The sequence below is a fragment of the Plectropomus leopardus genome, chromosome 24, assembly GCF_026936395.1.
Source record: "Plectropomus leopardus strain MGB_pleo_1.0 chromosome 24, ASM2693639v1, whole genome shotgun sequence".
NCBI classification, from domain to species: domain Eukaryota; kingdom Metazoa; phylum Chordata; class Actinopteri; order Perciformes; family Serranidae; genus Plectropomus; species Plectropomus leopardus.
In genome coordinates this window covers 9102941-9126724 of record NC_142199.1, presented here as the reverse complement: position 1 = coordinate 9126724, position 23784 = coordinate 9102941, and the positions used below count along the sequence as shown (strand labels likewise).

At 39.4% G+C, this 23784-nt stretch overlaps 2 protein-coding genes across 4 annotated transcripts in view; one reads left to right on the top strand and one right to left on the bottom strand.

Moving 5' to 3' along the window:
- The window catches only part of ect2l (epithelial cell transforming 2 like), a 161813-nt gene that overhangs the window by 69420 nt on the left and 68609 nt on the right, over positions 1-23784 (bottom strand). For all 3 annotated transcript variants that reach the window (XM_088074771.1, XM_088074772.1, XM_042512911.2), the window contains one exon: positions 11294-11445. The gene's annotated coding sequence lies outside the window, so the exon portion shown is untranslated. The remainder of the gene's footprint in view (positions 1-11293; positions 11446-23784) is intronic.
- Positions 1-23784, top strand: part of filip1l (filamin A interacting protein 1-like) — a 95641-nt gene that overhangs the window by 13925 nt on the left and 57932 nt on the right. The window contains exon 2 of the mRNA XM_042512910.2: positions 23132-23462. Coding sequence (XP_042368844.2) covers positions 23142-23462 — 321 coding nt within the window. The 5' untranslated portion in view covers positions 23132-23141. The remainder of the gene's footprint in view (positions 1-23131; positions 23463-23784) is intronic.

The window sequence follows — 23784 nt, the reverse complement described above, 5'->3', positions numbered from 1 at the left end:
CACTGTTGCTATAACTATGGCTGTGTAATAAATCCTACTCACTGGTTCCAAGTAGGTTTTGAGCATTGCTTCATCAAATTTGAGATAATTAAGCACAATAAAGAGTAAAAAAAACAACCTTTTACACTATTTTTCAACTATGCAATTTAAAAAGCTGCGAACTGCTTCAAAACAGCTCCAGAAACAACTCGAAAAGAAACAAAAAAACACTTTAAGATTAATTTTAGAAAAAAACTTTTTTTCTCTGTTAAGTTTAATCGGCAGTGACATTTTGGAGTTGCAGATAGATTGACCTTGGTAGGTACAGTGCACGTATTGCATCATTTCCTTCAAGTATAAAATGTTGATTACTTGTATACTGCAAAAACTGTATACTGTAAATATTATTGTATTCTTTATATGCAATTAGTATGCAGTATGGAAGTGACTTTTGTTGATTTTAATCAGTGACCTAGAAATCATGAAGAGACCTGGACACAGCGCTGGAGGCAGGGACTCACTTATTTATATGAAAGTTGCTCAGTGGCGTATGAAGTCAAAAAATTCAGTCTCCTGGCGTTAAAATTATATAAATTTTCTGCATTGTTTAGCTCACAGAGCAAAGTGCACAAGAAACTTCTGTTGGCCTAACAGCTGACTTCCAATTTAGCCTCCTCTAACTTGAGCTTAAACTATTTTTATTCTGTGGCTCTTCTACACTTTCTAAATATTATTCAACTGAATGGATCAAATCTGCAAAGTACAACAACTCATTTCGTGGGGGTTTTGAATCTAAAAAAACAAATAAAAAACAGTGATTTATAGACTCTTCATTCACAATGTAAGTCAATGGGAAAAAGTCTTTTGGCATCATGTGACAGACCAAGAAGTTGTAGTTACATGATTTTGTCACATTTGCTTTCAAAGCATATGGTGGCCTGTAACGGACACGAATCACTCACTTTCCACAATCAGAATTCTGAGGTTTAAATGCACAACGGAGAAAACCGTAGATTTCCATTCATGTATATGGCTGTGACTACAACACACAACCCTCCTTACAAATTAAACTGCCTTCATATCGCCACAGTCAGTAATTGCGCTGCCTATCTCCCTGTCAGGTGCAGGTCATGTCGGTTTAAGACTAAAGAGTGAAGCTCACAGTGTCAATAAGCAGCTGATCCTCCTGTAACCACTGACATCTGGAGCAAACAACTGCAGCACTGAGCTGTAGCCACAGATCCGCTGATATTAAACCTCCTTAGACGTTAATGTGCTCATGGCTGGAGATGCTGACTCAGGCTTTCTCTGAGCGCTGCGCTTACTTACTGCTGTTAAAGTGACAGCTCTGAATCCCCATGTTAGGTTTATTTAAACACTTAATTTTGGGACAAATCTGCAGCATCTCAATTACAAGCCTCGTTGTCTTTTTGATTTAGTCTGATAGGTGGAAAGCACCTTTGGCTGCTGAAGTACAAATGCAGCAGACTACAGTACAGCTCCCAAGCAATGTCTCAGCTCTTGTCTGTGCCTCGTGTCTACTCTGCAGGGGATTGGATGACCCCTAATTTTAGCGTGGGGTTTGGCGGCCACTGGACGGATTGGATTTCAGACAAAAAGGAGGGGACGCAACAGTAATTAGCTGAGGGGATACTAACCAATCATAATATTTCTTCGTCATTTGATATGTTATGTCTCAAATGACAGTCTGTGCAGCCACAGACAGTAATTATTTGATCTCAAGCCCAGGCACATAAACACAGGAGAGGACTATACATCTATAAAAACGTCATCAATCAGTATCAAACCACCCCATGTCTGATTCCACGTGCAGTTACAGTTTTCTGTGTTCATACAACTTATTCATTTCTTGATTTTACAAGCTGAAACAAACTTTTTTTTCCCTCTTATATAAAATGTTGGGGAATTGATATCAACAGAGTGAGTTAAAATGTGCAATGGAAAAATCTTTTGGTCATCAGTATATGAGCCTGTTTAGTGTCAGCTGATTATCAGGCTGTGTTATGACAACTTCTGTATCATTAGAATCACATTTCATGTAATAAGAGCATTTGTTACTGACGTCACATATGTCACTTGTGTAGATTAACTTTTTGCTTAAACAGGACACAAACAACGGTCTGTTAGGTGAAAGTCCGGAGTTTGTTTGATTCATCTACCACCCCTCTTCATATCAGACTTTCTTGCTCTTTATACTGCAGCAGCTGCTCAGAGCATCTCCTGGTGCGTCTCATACCGCTGCTAAAGTGTGCCTTAAGGGCCTCGGTATCTCATATCGAGGGCCACTGACCAAGCATTGATATTTGACGAGTTTGAAGCGAGACTGATTGTACCTGACATTTAATGATACTCATTCTACTATATATACTGTATTATGTACTTGTCTGTGTAAAAAGTGGTGTCATCATTGTAACATGGATTCTGATATCAAAGCCAAAATGCCAAACTGAGTTGTAGAAGTAAATTGTCTACATTTAATACAGTCTGGATACAAAATGGAGTTGAATGTGACAGTGATGACGTGTTATCCAGAGAATTGTACACTTTGACTCAATACACGATAACTTGACCGACACTTTCGGGGTTAATCTTTCAGTGAGAGGCAGCGTATGTGTGTGACAGCATGTGGGCCAGATGATGGATGACCCTGTAATCCTCTACTGTCAATCCTCTGTCACTGCACAGATGGATGGACAGACTGGGAATGCACCGGTGAATGAATGATGGCATGCCGACGGCTACCTTTGTATGAAGGGGAACAGAGTGTTGCTGGTACCGTCGTCACTGCTAAAGTTACTCAGTGCTTGTTTAAGTTTTCTTTTCTTGACAGTCATTTAGTGAAATGCCAGAGGTTAGCTGAACAGACACTCAGATATAATTATTTCTGTACTGGGTGCTGAGATAGATGAGCACATTTGCGTGACTTCCTGGATCGTATAGCGTGGATGCAATTACTGCAGACAAAGTGACAGCCTGCTGACCAGCTGACTCTTAAATCTGCAGTCAGGGGACTAACGGGCAAAATCTTGAGCCCACGCCCCTTTAAAACAGTGTCTACCCTAAATTACATGTATGGTAGCCAAGAATGGCCGTGCTTGCATTTTTTTTTTTAATGCCGTTATCTCAAAATCACAAGTCAATTATTTTGTTATCACAAGATAACAAAGCACGTTTTCTAGTGATAAGAGTTAATTTATGCCAACACTCAAGGAAACAGAGGGCCGATTTGATAACGTAATAACAACTCTTGTTTTCTTCAGATCACGAGATAATTATGGAGTGACTAGTTTATTTACTCACACATGATTTCAGCCGTCAAGATCACTCTCAAGTTAAGGCAAAAATCTGAGGTTTTGTTAGCTGATTTTTGATAAACTTTAGTATACTTTAAGTAATAATATGATAACAAGTTAATTATCTCGTCATCTTGAGAAAACAGCGTTTATAAAAAAATTGCAAGTTCAACAGTTCCCGGCTTCCGTAGCCATGAGACAGACAAACGTTTGTTTTCTCATCCAAACAATTAAAGTGCAGCAGCTGATCTCGGGTAAAACCTATGCTGACAAGTCAAAATCCATTCCTCTCTCCCATCTACAAAAACACAATATGATAATCTAGTAGCTAATCTGAGCGTCATCTCATTCATGGTACGAGCTGCCTGCAGGCCACTAGTACAATTATCTATATAACATACAGTCAGCATGGCAGATTAGAATTGTAAAACACACTGACGCTTTCGAAAATATGTATCCAAAATATTGTGGTCAAACATGACAACAAACAAGACAAAATGAATGAAAAAGAATACATATTTTACCACTCATGCTTTTCATTTTGTGACTTGCATATTAGGATCTTATCTTGGCACTATTTTCAAAAAAATGTTTTGTTCTTGCAGTTTAATCTGTTTGGTGAAACATGGTTGTGTTTTGCCCTCGTAGGCCCAGTACTGTGCTCAGTCCAACCAAGTTTTGCATATGCGCACACACAGTTGCTTCAAAACTAGCCCCAAAACTTTTATACGTACATGAATAACTACAAATACCTCACTAAATATGCAATGGAGACATTGTTGATGCAGCTGAGCAAAAACATGCAGGGTCCAAAAGCTCCAAAGGGCCACTTCCAAAACTAAAAAAGTGCTGCCCTCTGCTGGCTGAACAGAGCAGAGGGTACGAATGAAGACTGCCTCTAAACAACACTTAGACATACTGTTTACTACTACTATTTATCTATAATAAACGCATTATACTTTATGTGTAGACCATATGCTTTGTATGTAAAATCTTAATCTGAAAATAAACGAGTTACCAAACTCTCAAATAAAAACTCAGAGGATTAAAAGTACATAATTTCCCTCTGATATGTAATTGAATATTAGTATGAAGTTGCGTAAACTGGAAATACTCTTGTTTTTCTCATTAAATTTTCTCATAAAATTGATGGGAGGTCTATTATATAACCTCCACTGACACATTGTAACTGATTATTATTATATTTTACTATTTAGATTTTTTGCAGTTCTCAAGTGTGTGCAAATAAAAATTAAAAATAAAATCCATTAACATGTCAAGTGTCTTTTCGACATTTTGACTTTATTCTGAATATAAAAAAATATTTAAAAAATTATTTCCTCTCTGATTCACTTTTTTCTTATGCCTGATTCTAATACATTTCCATAAAAGACAGTATTTAAAAATCAAACAGAGAGACAAAATGCTATTCTTATACCATACGCACAAACTGCCATGCCCTCTTTCAATGGAATAGTTTTGTTTTTTGTGTTTTTGTTAATTTTTTGTATGCATGAATCAACTCTTATTAGAGTGACTGAAGTAGCAGAAACATTCCAAAAATGGATAATAGAATAAAAATTAAATATTAGGAAACAGCCATGTGAGTTTAGATGACTGACATTGTGGAAACCAAGCTCCATTTTATTGCCTCGTACTTCTAATCAAACACTATAATTGGACGGAGTTGTTATCTGCTGGTGTTAATCTGTGTGTATATGATTGGGATGAAGTGGAGGGGATCTCGGTGTCAGGATGTCGGGGCTCGTAGGTGATTCGTCTTCTACCCTGGTGGCCCTTGTGGTGACAGATCATTTCAACTATTCACACCTTCTTACCATCGGATCTGTCTGGAGCTGCTCTGTCATGCTGGGCACACAGGACACTTTAGAGGGGGCAGAGAGGGAGCGGCAACAGAAGATCGGATTTTAAAAGATGGATCTGGATGTTTTAATGATGTTGCCTAATCAAGCAGAACATAAATCAAATCATTCTCTATCGGCCTGAACACGCGGACAGTGGCATGCTCAATTTCATTTCACAGGGGACACATTTAGCAGCTCTGCTGGGAACAGGATGCACATTTGTTTCATGCTTCATGTTATCTGTTTATGGAGCTTTTCCTGTGACCAGTGTAGGAGGTTCAATTTATTTTCTGTTCTATTTTCTCTTGTCCCCCATCTGCCAAGTCACAGGTTTAGGTAAAAAAAAAAAAGGATTTCTAGATTAACATAACAGCATAACATCTATTAAATATGCAGTCTAATTACAGATACTGGTAATTACTCCAGGGGATGCCTTTGTGGTGAACTTCAAAAGTAATCAGATGCAGTTTGACAAAAAGTAAAAGCTACATCTTAAAATTAAAACTTATTTCCTCTCCGGAAAAATATCTTATTACTACAGGAAGACGGCAGAGGATCTGTGAGATCATGAAATCACTTTGAAATCTGTTTACTTTCGATTCTTTGGCCATATTCCAACCATATAAGATGTTATTATGTTATTATGTATGTTATTATGTAACGAACATACTAAATCTTTCCAATTTTTCACTTTTCAACAATGATGTGGTTAATGTATGGTTATGTTTAGGCACAAAAACAACTTGGTTAGTATTAGGTAAAGATTATGTTTTGGATAGCAGTAAAATACACTATTCAATAACATAATCACATCCAGATAATGCTGTCACTAAAAACACCTTTTGGTGGCACAAACCCACAAAAAATGCCACAGTGTCTTGTTAAAAAACACCCAGTTTTGTGGCACAATCATGGCTGGAAATGCTGCGATGTGTTCCTCAAAAAACACTCAGCTTTGGGAGCACAATTACTGCTGAAAATGACGCCAGTGTCTTGCTTAAAAATAACCTAGAGTTAGTTGCACAATTGCCACTAGAAATGCTACAGATGCCTTACTAAAAATGACAATTAACGCCAGAAATATGGCGATGTGTAACTGTATATTATTATCAGCACTACAAATGCTGTAATTTTTTTTGCAGCTAAAAATCGAGCTTTGCAGGTACATTGCCTGAAATGCCACCAATGTCTCGTCAAAATAACCAAACAGCTTTTTTTTCACAATCAAATATGGAAATGCCGCCCATGTCTTGCTAAAAAAACACCTGGTTTATCGGCACAATCGCATCTGGAAATGCTGTAATGAGCCACTGAAAAACACCCATCTCTGGTGGAACAATGTCAGCGACGTCTTGCCAAAACACACCCAGTTTCATTGGCCTCTGGAAATTCCACATGCATTGCTAAAATTCATCAAGTTTCAGAGACACAATTGCAGCTGGAAATGCGTTGACATGTCACGATATAGTTGCACAACTGTAATCGGAAATGTTGCAATCTTGCACCGAAAAACACCCAGCTTGGGTAACACAAGTACGTCTAGAACTGAGCAGGTCGTGCACAGTGGGTTTATCAGAGCTGAAAACAGCTGCTTGCTTAATGAGAGGTGATAATTTTATTTTCCTTCATCACTCTGAGTTCCCCCTTTCACAATACAAACAGCAATTCTTTCCATAGTAAATATAGAATATTGATTAGTGCAGCTACCATGCCACGTCATGCCACTGTCGGAGCCAAGCAGCCAGCCTGCCACTGAACCAGATGACCCTTCACGTGTGCTGTTATCTGTATGATATTGCTCCCGCCCAGCAGCTCTTTGCCAATTTAAACCCCATCAGCCCTCAAGCTCCTCTCTCTCATAATCACCTGCTTCCAAACAGACAAGGTTACAGTCTGATGACACTGAGCACGGAGCACCTGCCAAGGCTGGAAAGCTGATACAGGATAATAAATATACTGGGCGTGTTCGGGACATGTATTGAGGCTGACATGGGAGTCCAGCAGGGCTATACATAGAGTAAGAGAGCGAGGTTCACTTCATGTGCGTCATGTTGCGCTGATTTTTGGATCCAAACAGAATTACTGGCCCCATTAAAAAGTCATTTGGACTCAGTTCTGGTTGAGAGGTCGCCGAACTTCTGTACCGCTGTCTGTTTTTGTTTTCGCCAGCTTGACCTTGTTAAATGTGAAGACCTTGGCACGAGGTAGATCACTAATATACAGCGAAGGCACACACAATTACAGACATTACACACACACACACACACACACACACACACACACACACACACACACTGTAAAACGCAGCAGTTGGAGCCAGCAATGAGATCATGAGAAAGACATTCTCATGGCAACACTGTTTCTCAAAAGCAGACAAACAACCAGACAGTGTGTGCGTGTGTGTGTGTGTGTGTGTGTGTGTGTGTGTGTGTGTGTGCGCATTTACACATTCAGCTCAAGTGAAACTAAGTGAATGTAAGCTTGGCCACGTTTCATGGTTTAACATCAGACTTGGCTCTCCTCCCGGACTGAAAAACTTCTTCAAATGTAAACCTGGCAGAGGAAGCATGAGTCCCCGTCCATGCTGTGTCTTTCCTCCTTTATTGCCAGAGGACTAATCTCCTCCACTGTCCTCACAGTCAACAGCTTTATGTCATGTTACCTGGATGAGCTCAGAGATCATGAACAGATTGCTTCATTTGTTTTGGCTCAGAGTGTTGGCATTTTTTTTTGTCCAGGGTTATTATGAGATTTTTTGTTAGTTTGGTTTTTTTTCATGTGCCAGATTTTGTTTGTGTTGGTCTGTAAAAAGGTTAAACTCTCTCAAACTGTCAGTTTCATTTACATAGCTCAAAACAATGGTGAATAGTTTCGCATTACAAATAATGGACAAGTAAAAAAGTTTTTTTAAGGAATGAGTACTTGCCAGTATCCTCCTTTTAAACTGTAGTTTTACTCTTTACTCAAGTATATTTTTTAGACAGTTAACTACTTTAATGCACTACATTTGCCATTTAATAGTTTGTTACCACAACTCAAAGAAAAAAGAAGGACTATCTATCTTTTAACCAAGATGCAAAACCCAGAATCATGTGGCAGCTTCCAGCAACAATCCCAGACCCCATCTGGCTTCACTTTTTAGACCAAATTTAAAAAACATCATGAAAAACAGAGAAATTTCCTCCACTAACCCCCAAAGCACACTGAAGTAAATTGCAAATACTGAAGGTAAAAATGTTGGTAGTTAACACTAGCTCTTGTACTGTTTATGTGTTAATTTAGTCTAAATAAGGGGAGGAGAGGAAAAGATGAGCAGAAAAAGAAAATTGTTCATATCTCAGTGGGCTGTCCTCATTTGTTTTATGAACTGAACACCTCACTCTACTTCATTTAGAAAAAGTTTGATTGAAAAGTGCTGTTTTTTTCTATTTAGCACACCCTGAAAACCATTAACATGGAAAATAACTTGCATTTTGAGTAATTTGTTAACAGGTAGCCCAGTTTCTTACTTTTACTTGATTTTAATGGGAGTAATTGTGGTTTCACTTGAGTATTAATTTTATTTCTTCATCCACCACTAGCTCATAATCCCCAATGTGTCACAGAGGGTTTGCAATCTGCACCACATAAGACATTAGGTCTGCACAGGAAACAGACATGAAAACTAGCTTGACTTATTTTATCAAAAAATTGGGAAAAATGTCAAGGAAACTACATTCATAATTCTTAAACTCATATATTCAAATTATGCTACAGAAAAAAAAATCTTAAGCACTTTTTAAAGGTAATTTTCTTTTTTGTTGCTTCTTTTCAGATAATTTTCTTGAATGTTTTACTAATTTCTTGCTAATTTTTGGGGCATCTCTTGTTGGTCATTGCTCATTGCTGTTGCTCGTTGCCTTCTCCCTGTATTTTTGAAGAAATCAAGCCAATCTGCTCAGGTTCCAAAGGGTTAAAATGGAGGACAAGAGGAAAAACCTCCTGAGTCAACAGATCAGTGATCCCTGCTCTAGCACACATTCACGCAAAGTAGACAGAAGTAACAATAGTAGACTATATGGAGAATCCTCAACTCAAAAATGTGCTTTACTTTGCTCCAACTTCACATGCAAGGGCTATATTTCTGTTGATTTATGGAGCATGTAGGAACCCTAAGTCTTAAAAGTTCAAGCTTTAATGGCAACATGGCGCCCCCTGGTGAAAAACAGAGGCTCCTCTACAGCAAAAGACAGAACTAAATAACAAATAACACCCAATATTTGTACAGTTTATTATCTTTGGGCCACATGGAAAAGGTAAATTCTATGTGCACCAGTGAGATTTATTATCACTGCTTCATGTCTAGCTGAACGATTTCTATTGACACTGATGTACAGTGGAGCTGCACTATGACTGAATCTGATCTGTGTCTCTGAGACATGCTTGCAGAGTAAATTTGCTAAGCTGACACTGTTACAGTTTCTGGCCAGTCCAAAGATTTCCTCGCATTGCATCATCTAGCAGCGAGGCGCCTGTGATGCCTTTTTCACCAGAGAGGCATTTTAACAGCCATAAGCCCTGCAGCAGCGACTCACTGTCACATCCATCCTACAGCTCTGATCAACAGCAGGAGCTGAAACATCTTTGTCTGACCGGAGCTGAGGACGACTTCAGTGTGGAGGAATTCCCAAACCACCTCTGTTGTTGCTTTACAGTCCGACAGGAAACATGTCCGACAGTTTTATGGCACCTCATCCAACCTCAAACCCTGAAGGCTGATCGCTACCTGTTGCTCAGCAACCCGTGCACTGTTTGTAAACATTTCACTCCTTTTTTTTGAGCTGGATGATAGAAACCCCTCGGGCTCTGCATGCTTCTCTCTGACAGTCACTCTGTGGGTGCTGTTAGCATTACTGATGCATTTAACTCTGTTTAATAACACTTTAAGTGCAGCAATACAAGTCGGACTATATTTATATTATACAATGGAAAAGCTTGTCTACAGAACACCTTCTTTTGAAGTATTCACCTAAAACATATTTTATTACCACTTAATGGTATCGCTGAAACCACTCACACACATTACGTCACTCTGTATACCATTAAGACATCAAGGTGCTGTTAGATTTATTGGCTGGCTTATCTGCTGTATTAATGGGCTCTGAAAGTTTGCTGTCTTTGAGGGAATTTTATTATTTTTCAACCTGGACCCAATGTTCCCATTTTTTAAGGCCTAGGTGACTCATAGGAACAGTTCACCAGCTAGGTTTTGAAAGTGGTCCAGTACTAAGAGAGTGCTGCAGTTAGCAGCGCAGAAACAGGTTACAATGTGACCACTTTGGGCTTGTTTGCAAACAGTTTACATCCATTAGAAGAGCTTGTTTTTGCTACTGACCGACTTAAATTGTTATTTTGAGTGTCTTACAATATTTCTGGAATAATCCTACTGAGAAATTAAGTGGGGTATTTTTTCATCCTTTGAGTGTTCTGGTCTGCTTTGCGTCCAAGTCTTGCTCAAGTTGAAGTCTTGTTCTTAAATCGTGCAAGAGGTAACTTGTGGCAGAAAGAAAACTGTGAAAACGCGACTAGGAAAGACAAGTGCCACTAATAGTTTGTTGTGTAGGAGTAAAGAAAGCGTTAATTTTTCTATGTTTTTATTTTAGTGTATTTACTTGCCTTTTCTTTTAATGGAATACCATATTTGCTGCCAAGACTGACGATTTTATTTATATATAATATTGGTTATAACTGTAAAACCCCCCAAAAAATATTGTGGGAAAAAAAGTATAGAAAGTGTATCTAAAGGCCCAGACACATTAGTGGCGACAGAGGCTGACTGCGGTTTCACCTCATGTCGCCTGTGTCTCGGCAAAAAAGTTGCACACCACACAAACTACAGCTAACTGCAAACTAGCATGTTCTGCTTACATGAGAGGAAATAACTGTTTATAGTAGCTGATGGAAGTAGTCTGCTATTGTAATTCAATAGGGAAACTGGACAACCAACAGGACGGATTCAAAAGGCCGGTTAGCCAGTTCGCACATAAACCACATAACCTGATGTTGAAAGAGCAAAGGATATTTGCCATGCACCAGCAAACAATACCACAAACCGTTTCTGCTAAAGAGCTCAACAGCTAAAGAAAAATGTCTTACCTCACATAACAAGCTTGTGTCGATCTCACACCCTTTTGGCTTTAGTCGTCTGTTTGCTTTACTCACTTCTGTTTCTCTTCTCGTGCGCTGAGCTGAACTGGCAATCAGAGGGAATTCTGTTACCGACGGCTCTGCTGGCTCCGATGCTGAATCTGCAGAAAAAAAGCAGACATGAGCGACTAGTGGCAATGGTGTCTGACACAAATGCAAAAAATAAGGCGACAGACGCTCACCAACAGCCCGACATTGACCGATGGCTGACCGCCAGCTTGGTGTGTCAGGTCCGTTGTCTTATCTTAAAGATTTCCATTTTTATTTTGTGAATCGTGGGACATTTCTTGCCATGTTCCCATTGCCTTTTCCCCCATGTTTTTGAGAAAAACCAAACCAATGTGCTCGGGGTTCAAAGGTTTAAATACTTGTGAAAGGGGTATTAGCACAGAAAAAAAGACTTAATGACTGGGCGCACCTGCTCAATGTGGTTACACTGCAGTTTTTTTTCCAATGGCTGCAGCACCCTCTCTTAATAGTGGAGAAAATTTCAACAATTGTTGCTCCCATTAGTCACAATGGCACAAAAAATGGTAAAATAAGGTTGAAAATACATAAAAGTTCCCCTTTAACTCTTTCATAACTACAGTATGTAAAAGCAAAAAAGTAGTGAGGCTCTTAGATCATAAAAACAAGAAGATGCGCTACATAAACCTTCTTTTATATTCTTATCAAGCCTATTTCAAGATGTTTTCACTCTGCAATGACACATAAATTTAAGCCTTCCACAGAGCCAAAAGAAAAACTTGTGATTCTGGATCTTGGGGCATCGTGACCTCTTCTGGCTCTGTGAGTTTATAATCATCGCTGAAATTGAATTTTACTCGCAGTTATTTCTCTCTTTCTTTTGCTCTTTCAGTGTGTGGCCTCGCATACACGCAAAGACATAAAAACGGCTGTGAATAATAATGTGCATGGATGGAATGTGGAATGTGTAAAGGAGATTATAATGGACGAATAATTGATTCTGTGAATAACGTGTGGTACATTTACTGTAAAGGACAGGACAGATTTGTAACAGACATAAGTTGCCAGTGCATGCAAAAGGAACCTGGATCTGAACTCTTAGTGCTGTTGAAATGATAACAACAAAGAGTGAAATACTGATGACCACCAAAAAACGGATATTTGATTACACAGTCAGGCACATAGATACGACTTCACATTCATCAAACCTGACCAGGACGTTTAAAAGTGTGAAAAACGAGCAACATCTGATCTGATTTTACATGGATCAGACTCCTACTGTACACAGTTACCTCTCATGCTGATGCATGACCTCACAGTGCTGCGTTGAGTCAATACGTGCTGGCATAGCACAAGCGTTTTAAACCTGATTCACCATACCTTACTTTCTAGCTTCTCCTCCACATGATCAATTTTCTCATGGGCCACCAAAAGATTGTGTGGGTTATTGGGGGAGACAGAGCGCTCCTGTGGCTGTAAAATAATTCACAGATTTTAAATAAAGCCACAGCTGCGTGATAACTCTGGCATCTCAGTTTAAAATTTGTTGCTTCCCTTGACAGAATTTCATAAAGCACAAGCTTCATAAACCTTTTGCGAGAATTGCTTATTTGCTGTCTTGCAGAGATTTAGATCAGAGGATTGCTGCCATCTCATGTTGCAGCTGGTGAGTTGTTAGCGTTGCACAAACAACAAACAAACACAAACAAAACACTGGAGACAGGGAGAAACATCTAGCCTGGCTCTGTGCAGAAATGGCAAACTTTGCACTCAAATCTGTTCGTCCAAAAAATGTTCTAATGAACAAAAAGGCCATTTCTCCGACAGCTCGTTATCCCAGAAACAAACGGCCATTGCTCTGAACTCGAGTTTCTCAGAAAGTAAACACTTCCTGCAGTTGGACAACCCCATCTCAAGAAATGTTTTTCGCATTGTGCGCCTGTATGAACATTATTTATTTGCGGATGTATTAAGATGTAACATTTCTCAACAATGCTGTGATTAAGGTGTGTTTAGGCTTAGGCATAAAAAAAACACTTGGCTATGGCTGTAAAAAGGTAGTGTTTTGGCTTAAAATGCCTGCTTTTGGTGGCACAAAAGCCACTGAAAAAGCAGGGATGTGTTGGTGAAACAAAGTTTGCTGGGGAATTATTTGGGTTGGTAAAAAAAACAGGATTGGTATCTTAAATGTTATTCGAAAACACCATCAAGGAAGGGTTGGTTAAAACACCTGAGATTTGTGGCTCAAAAACTGCCAGGAAAGCAGGGACAAGTTGGTGACATTCACCTGGGTTTATGGCTCAAACGCCAAAGAGAGACGCTGCAAAAATTTGTTCAAAATACTTGAGACTGGTGGCTGAAATGCCATGGGAAAAACCATGAAGGGTTTGGTAAAAACCCGAGATTGGTGGCTCAAACATGACTGAGAAATGCTGCAAAGGGTTGGGATCAGTAGCTCAAAAAACACTAGGAAACACTGCAAAAGGTTTGTAAAAAAACACCCGGGACTGGAAACATCACTGGAAAACTGAAACTAACTGCAGAGGGTTTGCATTTTTGGAAAACCGATACTTTAGTATAATGTTTGTTTTTTGGGGCAAATACGCCATTTTTTAAGTAATGGGACTTCAGAATTTTGGGCGGTAGAACAATGGTATACTTACTTTTTTTTAACTCCCAACCTCTGAGCCAGGCAAGCTGATTCCCTGTTTTTTAATCTTTATGCTCAGCTAACCATTTGCTGGCAGTGGCATTATATTTACTGTACAGACACGAGTGGCCAAAGAGTCAAACTTTCTGCAGTAAGCAAAAGCCCTATTTTCCAAAATGCCAAACTAATCCTTAGGCACAACATGTCAAAGCCAGCAATTCTCTGCTTCATTCTAGCCTTAGGCAGATGTGCTAAGACACTAACTGTAGTCATCTTTTGGATATCTATCCACAGATGCAAAAGAAAAGGCATAAATTTGCTAATCCTTATGCTGACTATTGGAAAAGCAACATTGTTCATGTCTGATTCTATCCGAGTAGTATTTTGAGAAGGCTTTATACATGTTACATCATCAACTCAAAAGACACCTGAAAGGGTTTAATCCTCATATGTAGATCCAAACACCAAAGCCCCCTCGTGAAATTATTGCAAGTGGTGATTTAGTGTACACTTTGTATACAGTAAGCTGCATGCAGACTCTCTCCAAAGCATATACTGCAGCTCCTCCATCTCTCCCTCCCCTCTCGTCCCTTTCTCTGCTCTCTTTTGATCTGCGTTTCTCTCCCTCTCAATCATATTGACAGCAGCATGATGTCAGGCTGCAGGAATTCACTGTAATTTGTGTGTGCCTTTGCAGCCGTGGGTGTGTACATGCAATGCATATGTTCTGTGTGCGTTCCTTTGCACACAGGCTCCTGTTTGCATGTGGGAGAAAAGAGTAAAGAGGTATCTATTTTTTTGGAGCACACCTGTTTCCTCACCTTTCACCTTTCTGACTTTAATGGCCTTCCCTCTGCTTTACGTCCAGCTCACATAAAAAGTGAAGTCATCACTTAAAAATCATCTTCTGTTTTTATTGCAGAGACAGCTAGTGTTAAAATTGCACTTGAAGGTATCACTGGGAAAAGCTTTTTATATGTGTGTGGTTGGGGTGAGGTCCTGGTGTAGATTGTGAGTCCCAACAGAAAAGATCGAAAATCATAAAGCGCCAAAATAATAAGCTTAATTGCTTTCTAAAGTGTTCAGATGTGTGATAAAAATTACTTAATAGCGATTATAGACGAACTTCACGAGGGTTTATGAGTTAGCGACTGGCAGGCAGGCTGGCTTGGTGAGTTCATTGCGTAAAAACTCTTTGAATGAATGAGCCTTTTGACCTGGTAGCTAGTCGGAGAAACCTTGGTGGTCTCGGCTAGACGAGCTCAAACTGCCAACTGTTTCCAGTAACAGCTTTGCTTTTGGCTTCGGACATTGTCCGCGCTGCTTAATGAGAGCACAAGGTAATGGAAGGGCCTCGGGGAAGGAGGGAAAAAAGGGAAGGAGAAGTTATGAATGAATAAGCTGTTTTTATTAATAATGTTAATTCTGAGCGTGGGTGTAGGGATGGCGGCCATCTACCACTTTGGTCCAGACTGAATATTTCAACAACTAGTTTGTGGATTGCCATCAAAGTTTGTACAGACATTAATGGTGACCAGAGGATGACTCCCAACAACTTTCGTGATCCTCTGACTTTTCATCTGAGCCATTATCTGGGCATCATTTTACTACATGTACTTAAGTATATTAAGAATACATTTGTGTGAAATACACAGTAGCATGTATCTTTTTGGATGCACTGAGCTGTAACTGCCACATCACCTCTGTCCATTTGGAGACACATAACCATCACAACCCGTGCCGACCCACTTTCTCTTGTTGCATATCATGCAGGCAATATGGCAGCCAGATATGCTTAAAAATTGGAAAAAGGAAAGCAACTAATCCAACCAATAACGTTTTTTATATGTAGCATCTAGGCTATGTGATATTATGTACTGCTGGTTTCACATTATGGTTTCTGACATACTCAAAAATCTCATGTGCTGTTTTGATGTACTAAATAATGTGTTAGTATGGATTTCTGACACAGCCAAATATTTAAGTGTATAACTATATAGTAATCCTGTTTAAATCTATAGCTATATTAAACCATAAAGCCTTGTATATAATTAATTGCTCACATATACTTCCTTATATATCTTATTGTGTTGAAATATGGTAGTCAACCTGTAAAATGACTACAAATTCAATAGTCTTACTAAAAAACGGGAGCCATACATATTATTAATAAGGCTGGTTACTATGTTCAAGCAAAAAAAAGAAGACTACAAAAGTTGTTTTTTTTAACTACAGGAGAGCAAATGTGATTTGAGAGGAACCTGTAAGTTAACTGTACTAAAACCTTAAGAAAAAAGGTGAGATGTATTTCTATTGTTGGGGTTAAAGTGAGGGACCATGCCAATTAAAAATTTAAATAATGTGCAAATATTTTTTTGGTTTTCGTAAGAATGGTTTACAAAGCTATTTTTCAGCATTACAAGTCTGAATGTTTTTTTTTTCTTTTTATTCTTGCAGGGTGGCCTGGATTGATAAGAATGTATAACAGGCATATATAAATCTTGGTTCTGCCTGTGCCTCTTCAGTCACCACTTAATACATAGACTGTGGATTTGATTTACTACTACTACTACTCAAAATTACAGTTAAATAATACCAAAATCACAAACCATGCATTACCGGAACCATCCGGAAACATGGACAATTATAAAGCAGGAGCCAACAATGTAAGAAAAGGCAAAAAAAGACTAAATTACGATGCACAAGTTAAAGGAGCTGTCAGAATGGCATTTCACTGGAGTTTAAGCTTGTATGACTTCATGAGACAAATTATTTTTTATTTTAAAATGGCACCTCTTTTGAAAAATCCTGTATAAGAAAAGATAAGTATCAGCATTGTTAAAATTATGACAAAATGTATCGGTATCACATCAGATATAAAGAGTTTGGTATCACCTATCCCTGCTGTGCAGGCCTGTGTCCAGTTGCTACAACTTTGATCCTCTAGAAAAGCTACTGTGTGCACACGTGTTATACATTTGTATATAAATGTATGCATACCTGAAATGAACAGTCATGACTGTTAAACCCAAAAACTACATTAGTTTATCCCTCGTCTGCATTTTATCGTGCCGCTTGAATGATTCTTTTCACCGTGTTGCCTTTAATGCCAAAACTGAGCCAGGCTGCCAAGTGTGTTGTATAAGAACTGAACACCTGTTGATCATAACATCACCTTCTGGCACCGATCCGCGCTCACAAAATGAAAAGTGACTGGAGTTTATTCAAGCTGCTCTGACAGAAACGCCTGACGCTGGCTGGATGGGATTAGTCAGAGGACAAAGCACGGTTATGTCATCTCTGGGCAGTTTTACACATGTCACACACCCGTTCATTCATGCTGTTATTGTCAATGAGTACTTCTGCAGATGGAGATCATGATGCAGTGGTATCGGGTTGGGAGCACAGGTACAAACATGACAACTGAGGATGACACATGGGTAATATTGTGACTTCATGAGAAATATTAAATTGTGTAAGAGTTCCAACTAAAAAGATGTTTTCATCCAAACCTTCTTTTGTCACAAAGATTCAGATAAATAAATATGTTTACCATCATGAATATTTCTAAATGAATCTGCTAAACATGCCCTGAAGGCTCTGTTGGGGCGATCTGAGGTCTCACATCACAGATGGTGGCTAATTAACTTTGTGTTTTGGCAGTTTTCTCTTCACGCCTTCTTCGCGATGATGACACAGACAACACAACATGGTCATGGAGAAAATATGTGCGCACACAGCGTACACAAGCATTTTAAGAGCCAGCATTTGTGCCTCCTCCTGCAAGGGAAGGCCCAAAGGAAATTTCCAAACTGCAGCTTTTTACATGCTGTGATTTCCTGCTGCTTTAAAATGTCTGTTTACGTTTCATGTTTATTCAGATTTGGACTGTGATAGTTTCATCATATCTGCTGTAGTTCAATCCAGTTAAAGTTCCAGTGTGTAGGTTTTGGGGGGATATATTGGCAGAAACTGAAAATAGTGCAATAGCTGTATTTTCTTTAGTATATGATCACCTGAAAATATGAATTACTGTGTTTTTGGTACCTTGAATGAGTCTTTATATCTACATAGGCACTCATCCACGGAGATTGCTATGCACCACTATTCTTTCTACAGTAGCCCAGAAAGGACAAACCAAATATTAATACATAAATAATAACTTAATCTACCCTGTACCTTAAACACAAGCCCTTTTTGCACAGAGATCGCACCACAGGGCCGCAACTTACTCCCTTCTTTATGCTGCCTTTGCATTTTTATACAGAACCAAACAACAGCCACCCCAGTGAGTTATTTTAGACAGCATGCCAGTATCGCAGAGGCAAAAGAGGTCTGGTGCTTAACACAACAGCATTGGACTCTAGTAAAAACATAAATGTCTTTCTAAATAACACAATGGCAAAGCATGGTGTTAACATTTATTTACCATCTCTGTTATATGGCAGCTGATCTTGTCTTTCAAGGGTAAGGAGCTTCCAGCCCTCACTGTTTTCCTAATTTGCAGACAATTTTGACTGCTGCTCCTCCTTAGAATAGCTGCTAACTGGTACTTTTTAACTGCTTTTTAAGCCCTCTGGTGGTGCCTCACACGCATAGCATGCAAGCCACACGTCACACCCATCCTGTCTATGGTCCCTTTTACACAGATGTGGCTTCACTGCTGTTACTATCTCCCGTACTTAAAGGCAACCAACTCTATTCCCTTGTTTTTTGACATGCCAAAAAAGTGTTGGAGAAACGCTGATTTGTACATGAAACTGTTTTTATTTAGTGTTTTTATTGGTTTAAATGACCAGATCCATTTGTTTTGGAGAGGAAAGACCTCTGGGATGATTCGGCTCCCAGTGAAAACCTCCTGAACAGTAAACACTGAAGGAATTCAAACTGGGAGAAGTCTCAGCTGGTTGCAGTTCTCGCTACTGGATGCCACTAAAAACCCCTAAATCTTACACACTGCTCCTTTAAGTCTTGTCTTGTTTTTCTTGCTTTTCTAACAATCAAAAAGTGTATTTTGGATACACATCTGTGATAGCCTCATATTAAAAGCTAATGTTACAAAATCGTTTTAGTACATTAAGTATAATTTAGGCTTTGGGTCGATCTCGTTATCTCCAAAGGACAAATGAGTATTTGGATAATAGAAGAAAGGTGTTTGGAGAAGTGTAACAACAGTTCAACAAATTATTTTCACATTGAACACAGATCAGCACAGCTTTGGCCAACTTTTTTGGACTCTTGCTCACCATTCCAGTGTTTCCAGTTTTGACTGTTTTGCTCCAAGTTTCTGATAACCAATAAGTAATTTCACAAAAATCAGGATCATCACTCACCAGAGGTATAGCACAGATCTCAAACTAATTTATTTGACTCCCACTACAACAGTTAGGGACTGATTTGGAGATATGTCAGATCCAATACCTAGCTATTTTCCCGTCCGCTCAGTGAACCTTTTTATGAACTATGTGATATATTTCTGATCCATCTTGGAGATTTTGCAGATATGTGATACTTGCACATGTAGGATTCCCAGAGGGGCTGCATTACATGTCTGTGACCCTTGGATTTGTTGCACAATCTCTGCTCAAATCACACAGCTTTATGTGTGCATCATGAACATGTGTGTGTTTGTTGCATCCTGGCAACAGGCTGCAGTTGTACAGGAGTGACTGATAGCTGACTTAATTATGTATCTATTGCAGTTACTCATTAGAAACATACTGTCCTGATAATGTTTGGGGTAAGGTTACAGTACAAACACACAAACTGTTCTGTATCCTTTACATATTGTACAGGAAAGATAAAAGTGTATATAACCTAAATCTGTGCACACACACACACACACACACACACACAGACACACACACACACACACACACTGTTCTGTCTATTGCCTGCAGCCCAGATCTCTGAGTAAGTCGATGTGGAGTCTGTCTTGGACTGCAGGGAATTACCTCAGCACTGAATCATGTGGCGCCTTGCCGAGAGTGTGCACAATGCAATCACCCAGCCATCGTTCTTACTCATAAACTGACAGAGGGCCTCACACAGAGGCTGGACACATTGTTTCTAAGGTCCAATTAGGTAAATTCTCTTGGAGGGGTGAGATTTTCAGTTTTGTCTCAGTGGAAAATCCGAACTAAAGGCCTTAACACACTTGGGAACACGGCAAATAACAATCACCTGTTAATATTTCACATCAAAACTATTCATACTGGCAACAATGTGAATTCAGGATGATTGTCACTGGTCCAACATTATTGTTTGACATGACGTTTTTTTGCACAGCATGATTGGTTGATGCCTCTATTGACAGCGCGACAGTTTCGAAAAATCGACCTCATTCCAAAAAAAATCACATCTTTTTCACCGCAAAATATTGTGAGATAAAGTACTCATGACAAACACAAGAGTTTGAAAAATATACATTGACATGCGAATGACAAATGTACGACTGTGTGCATCAAGTGACAGTTTCAGAAAATATTACAAAAGTTATTTTACCAAAAGTTACCAACCATAGCTTTCATCAGCAGTTTCAGTTCTTATATACTCCTTTATAATTTCACTGATTTATCAGTTGATTTTATTTAATTTAAACTTAATCTCCTTTTTAATGAAAGTCAATATCAGCTTATCAGTTGCTTTGTCGTGATTTAAAAAGCTCAGATCTTTTTTGAGCATCAACATCTGAGGACACTGGCTTGACTTTAATCATCACAAGAACACTTAAAATCTATGTTAGTATCTTGTGTTGCCAGATACAAAAGACAAATTAAAAGTCAGCGAGTGCACTGTTGTGAAATAGTTTTTGCACTCCTGAAAGCAGCTCAGAGCTCAGTGAGTTGAGAACATTTTGCTGCGAGCCGAGCCGGATGGATGATGATGTAATGCCTTTGGGCAGATTATTCTCTCTCACATCAAACACTCGTACAAATGAGTCTCAGCATGTTTTCATCTGAGTCCTGCTTTGTCTTTTGGATATATTTACTTAGGCTGAGCATTATGCTGAAAAAGTAATAAATTACTTGGCAAAGGAGCTCATAGTTTTTTTGCCTGCGAGTCTACCGCTTACAACATTCATCTATTTATCATAGTTCGATTTATCATAGTCGGTGAGTCACTGAATGGCCCATTCATAAACCAGATGTCACAAAGACACACTGTGCACTCCAAACAGACTTTTGGTAGGTAGCCATGATGCTTTCTATTCATAAATACTCTGATGTTTCCCCTTTTTCCGACTTCAGACCACCTATCATCATGTGTAGAAAAGACAAAGTAGGTACACAAGAAGACCACAGTGCTGCAGTGCTTAAATCCTCTGGCAGACTGATTTTCAAGTCAAAAATTTCACGTTATGGGAAAACTCATCAGCCATGAATGATGGCTGGCAGCTTTGGGTAATTCGTTGCGACAGGACTAAAGGTCCACGGTCCAAAAAAGCTCTGGCACCGACAGAGAATTTGCGCCATAATCGTGCTTTGTGGCCGCCGGTACAACGTGGTGATGATGACTCTATTCCACTGAGTGACTAATAATAATATGGTGGGCAATGACGACATGCTGCGCTGTATGGATGACAAATGGACGTAGTACGTAGTTTACGGCCTACTTAGAGTATGATGACAGAACAGGTTATATCAGCACTGTGACGAGATCCCACTGCACACTCTGACATGGAAGAAACAACAGTTATGTTTCGACATGCACACCCTCCATTACACCCTCCTTACATTAATGTGCCCACTGTGTCGTTAAGTGTATTTTTCTTATTTTCTGGAACTACACTTTGAAACCTGAACAAATTGGCTTGATTTCTTTCAAAAACATGGAAAGACGGTGATGAGTTACAAGAAAATGACCTAAAAATATGCATTAAAAAAAACAGAAAACAAAAAAATAAATATAAAATTTCTTCTTTTTTCTATAACATAATTTACAACAGAATTAAAAATATAGTTTTCCAGACACATTTGCTACATTTTTTGATCATATTTAATAATCCCCTCTGGCTTTTTTTTCCCATGTTCTTGAAATAAATCTAACCAATATTTTCAGGTTTCAAAGTTTTACATGCTTTAAATCTGAGTTCAGCACAAGAAAACTGATGTTGTGTTAAAGGGTTACGGGTAGTTTTGGATACACAGGACATCTGTGAGCAAAGCAATTGAAGCAGCTTGATTTAAAGAGGTACTCATGGCCACTAATGCCTAAATCCTCTGGCCAGAAAATGTAAATGAAAACACTTCATCAGTCACAAAGTAACTCCTGGAATCAACAAACATTGCAGATTTATTACACATGACAGCGTAAAAGCATCTGAGACTGTTTTGTTCCTTTTAGCCTTTCAAAGTCAAGGTCATGGATTCAGATTTGGCACATTATATATTTGTTGTTGTGGTTTGTCTTCAGATACACAAGATGTGAATATAAATTGACAAAGTGTCCAACTAATGCAAGACACTTAGGGCCCTGACACACCAGGCAGACGGCTGTCCGACAGTCAATGTCAGTCCATCAGTGTCTGTCGCCCTTGTTTTGATGTGTGTCCTGCACCATAGGTGCTAACTGACCGTTATTCACTGCAATTTTTTGGTTAATTCAGCATGGTGAATCTGTGTCAGAGCAATCAGTGATAGAAATCCCTCTGATTTACAGTTTAGCTCAGTGCAAGAGAAGAGAAATTTATGTGAAGAAAGCCAATGCCTAAAATCAAGAGGGTGAGAATTCAAAACAAGCTTATTATATTAGGTAAAAAATAGTTTGTGATAGTTTGTGTTATAGTTCCCTCATGCATGATGAATATAATCTGTTCTTTCAACATCAGCCTGTATCTTTAATTTTGTAAATGGCTAACTGGAGTCTTGAATGCATCCTGTCGGTCTTCTGGTTTCTCTTTTAGAATGACAATAACAATTATTTCCTTTCACCCACAAGTGAGCCATTGGCTGTAGTCGCGATGTATTCAAGTGCAACTTTTTGGCTGAGAAACAGGTGACGTGAGGTGATGCAGTCTGCTTTCTTAGCAGCTAGTTCTCTGGTGTCAGTTTGGTGTGTCTGGGCTCTTAGAAACAGACTAACAAAACATGTGGTGCAGTATATATTTGATCAGATCTGCATGCAAGATATAAAAAACCTCATTCTTCTATCTTTCATTTATTCAACAGATAGAGTAACATGCGATCCCGCAGTAACAGTCTGGAGGATGTCACCAAGGCCAAACTGGCGCAGCAGGTGGACACACGCAAGAGATCTGCAGAGAGAGAAGAGCCCTCGGGAAGGGCTGAGCGCCGCAGTCGACACCGGGAGCCACCGGATGACACTGGCACCATTCAGCGGAATCACAAGACAGCCAAGAGCAGCACATGTTCTAGTGGGAGTGGGAGTGGAAGCAGCAGCGCCAGCGGCGCTGCAAAGGGGGGTCGGAGGGAGAAGGGCAGGGACCTTTCCCGAGATGACCTCGTCTTTCTGCTGAGCTTACTGGAAGGAGAGCTGCAGGTAATTCATCTGTAGAGATGACTGAGACATGGGAACATTTAAGCCATCAGCAGACAGGCCTGCAGACATGGCACCGGCCCCAGTCGGACATATCGTCAGACACGGTGGCTGAGCGGACAGTGGGCACACAAGATGGACTAAAACCCTGTCTTAATGGACAGCCAACAGCTGAGGCTACTTCCTGTCTTTCCAGCACTGGATCCAGGAATCCCCTGGCACTAATGTTGTATGATAGAAACAAGGCTGCCTTATTGCTAAACGAGCTAGTTTCACGGAAACCAAGGAGACAAAAGCAAACAGTGCAGAGATAGAAGTATCTACG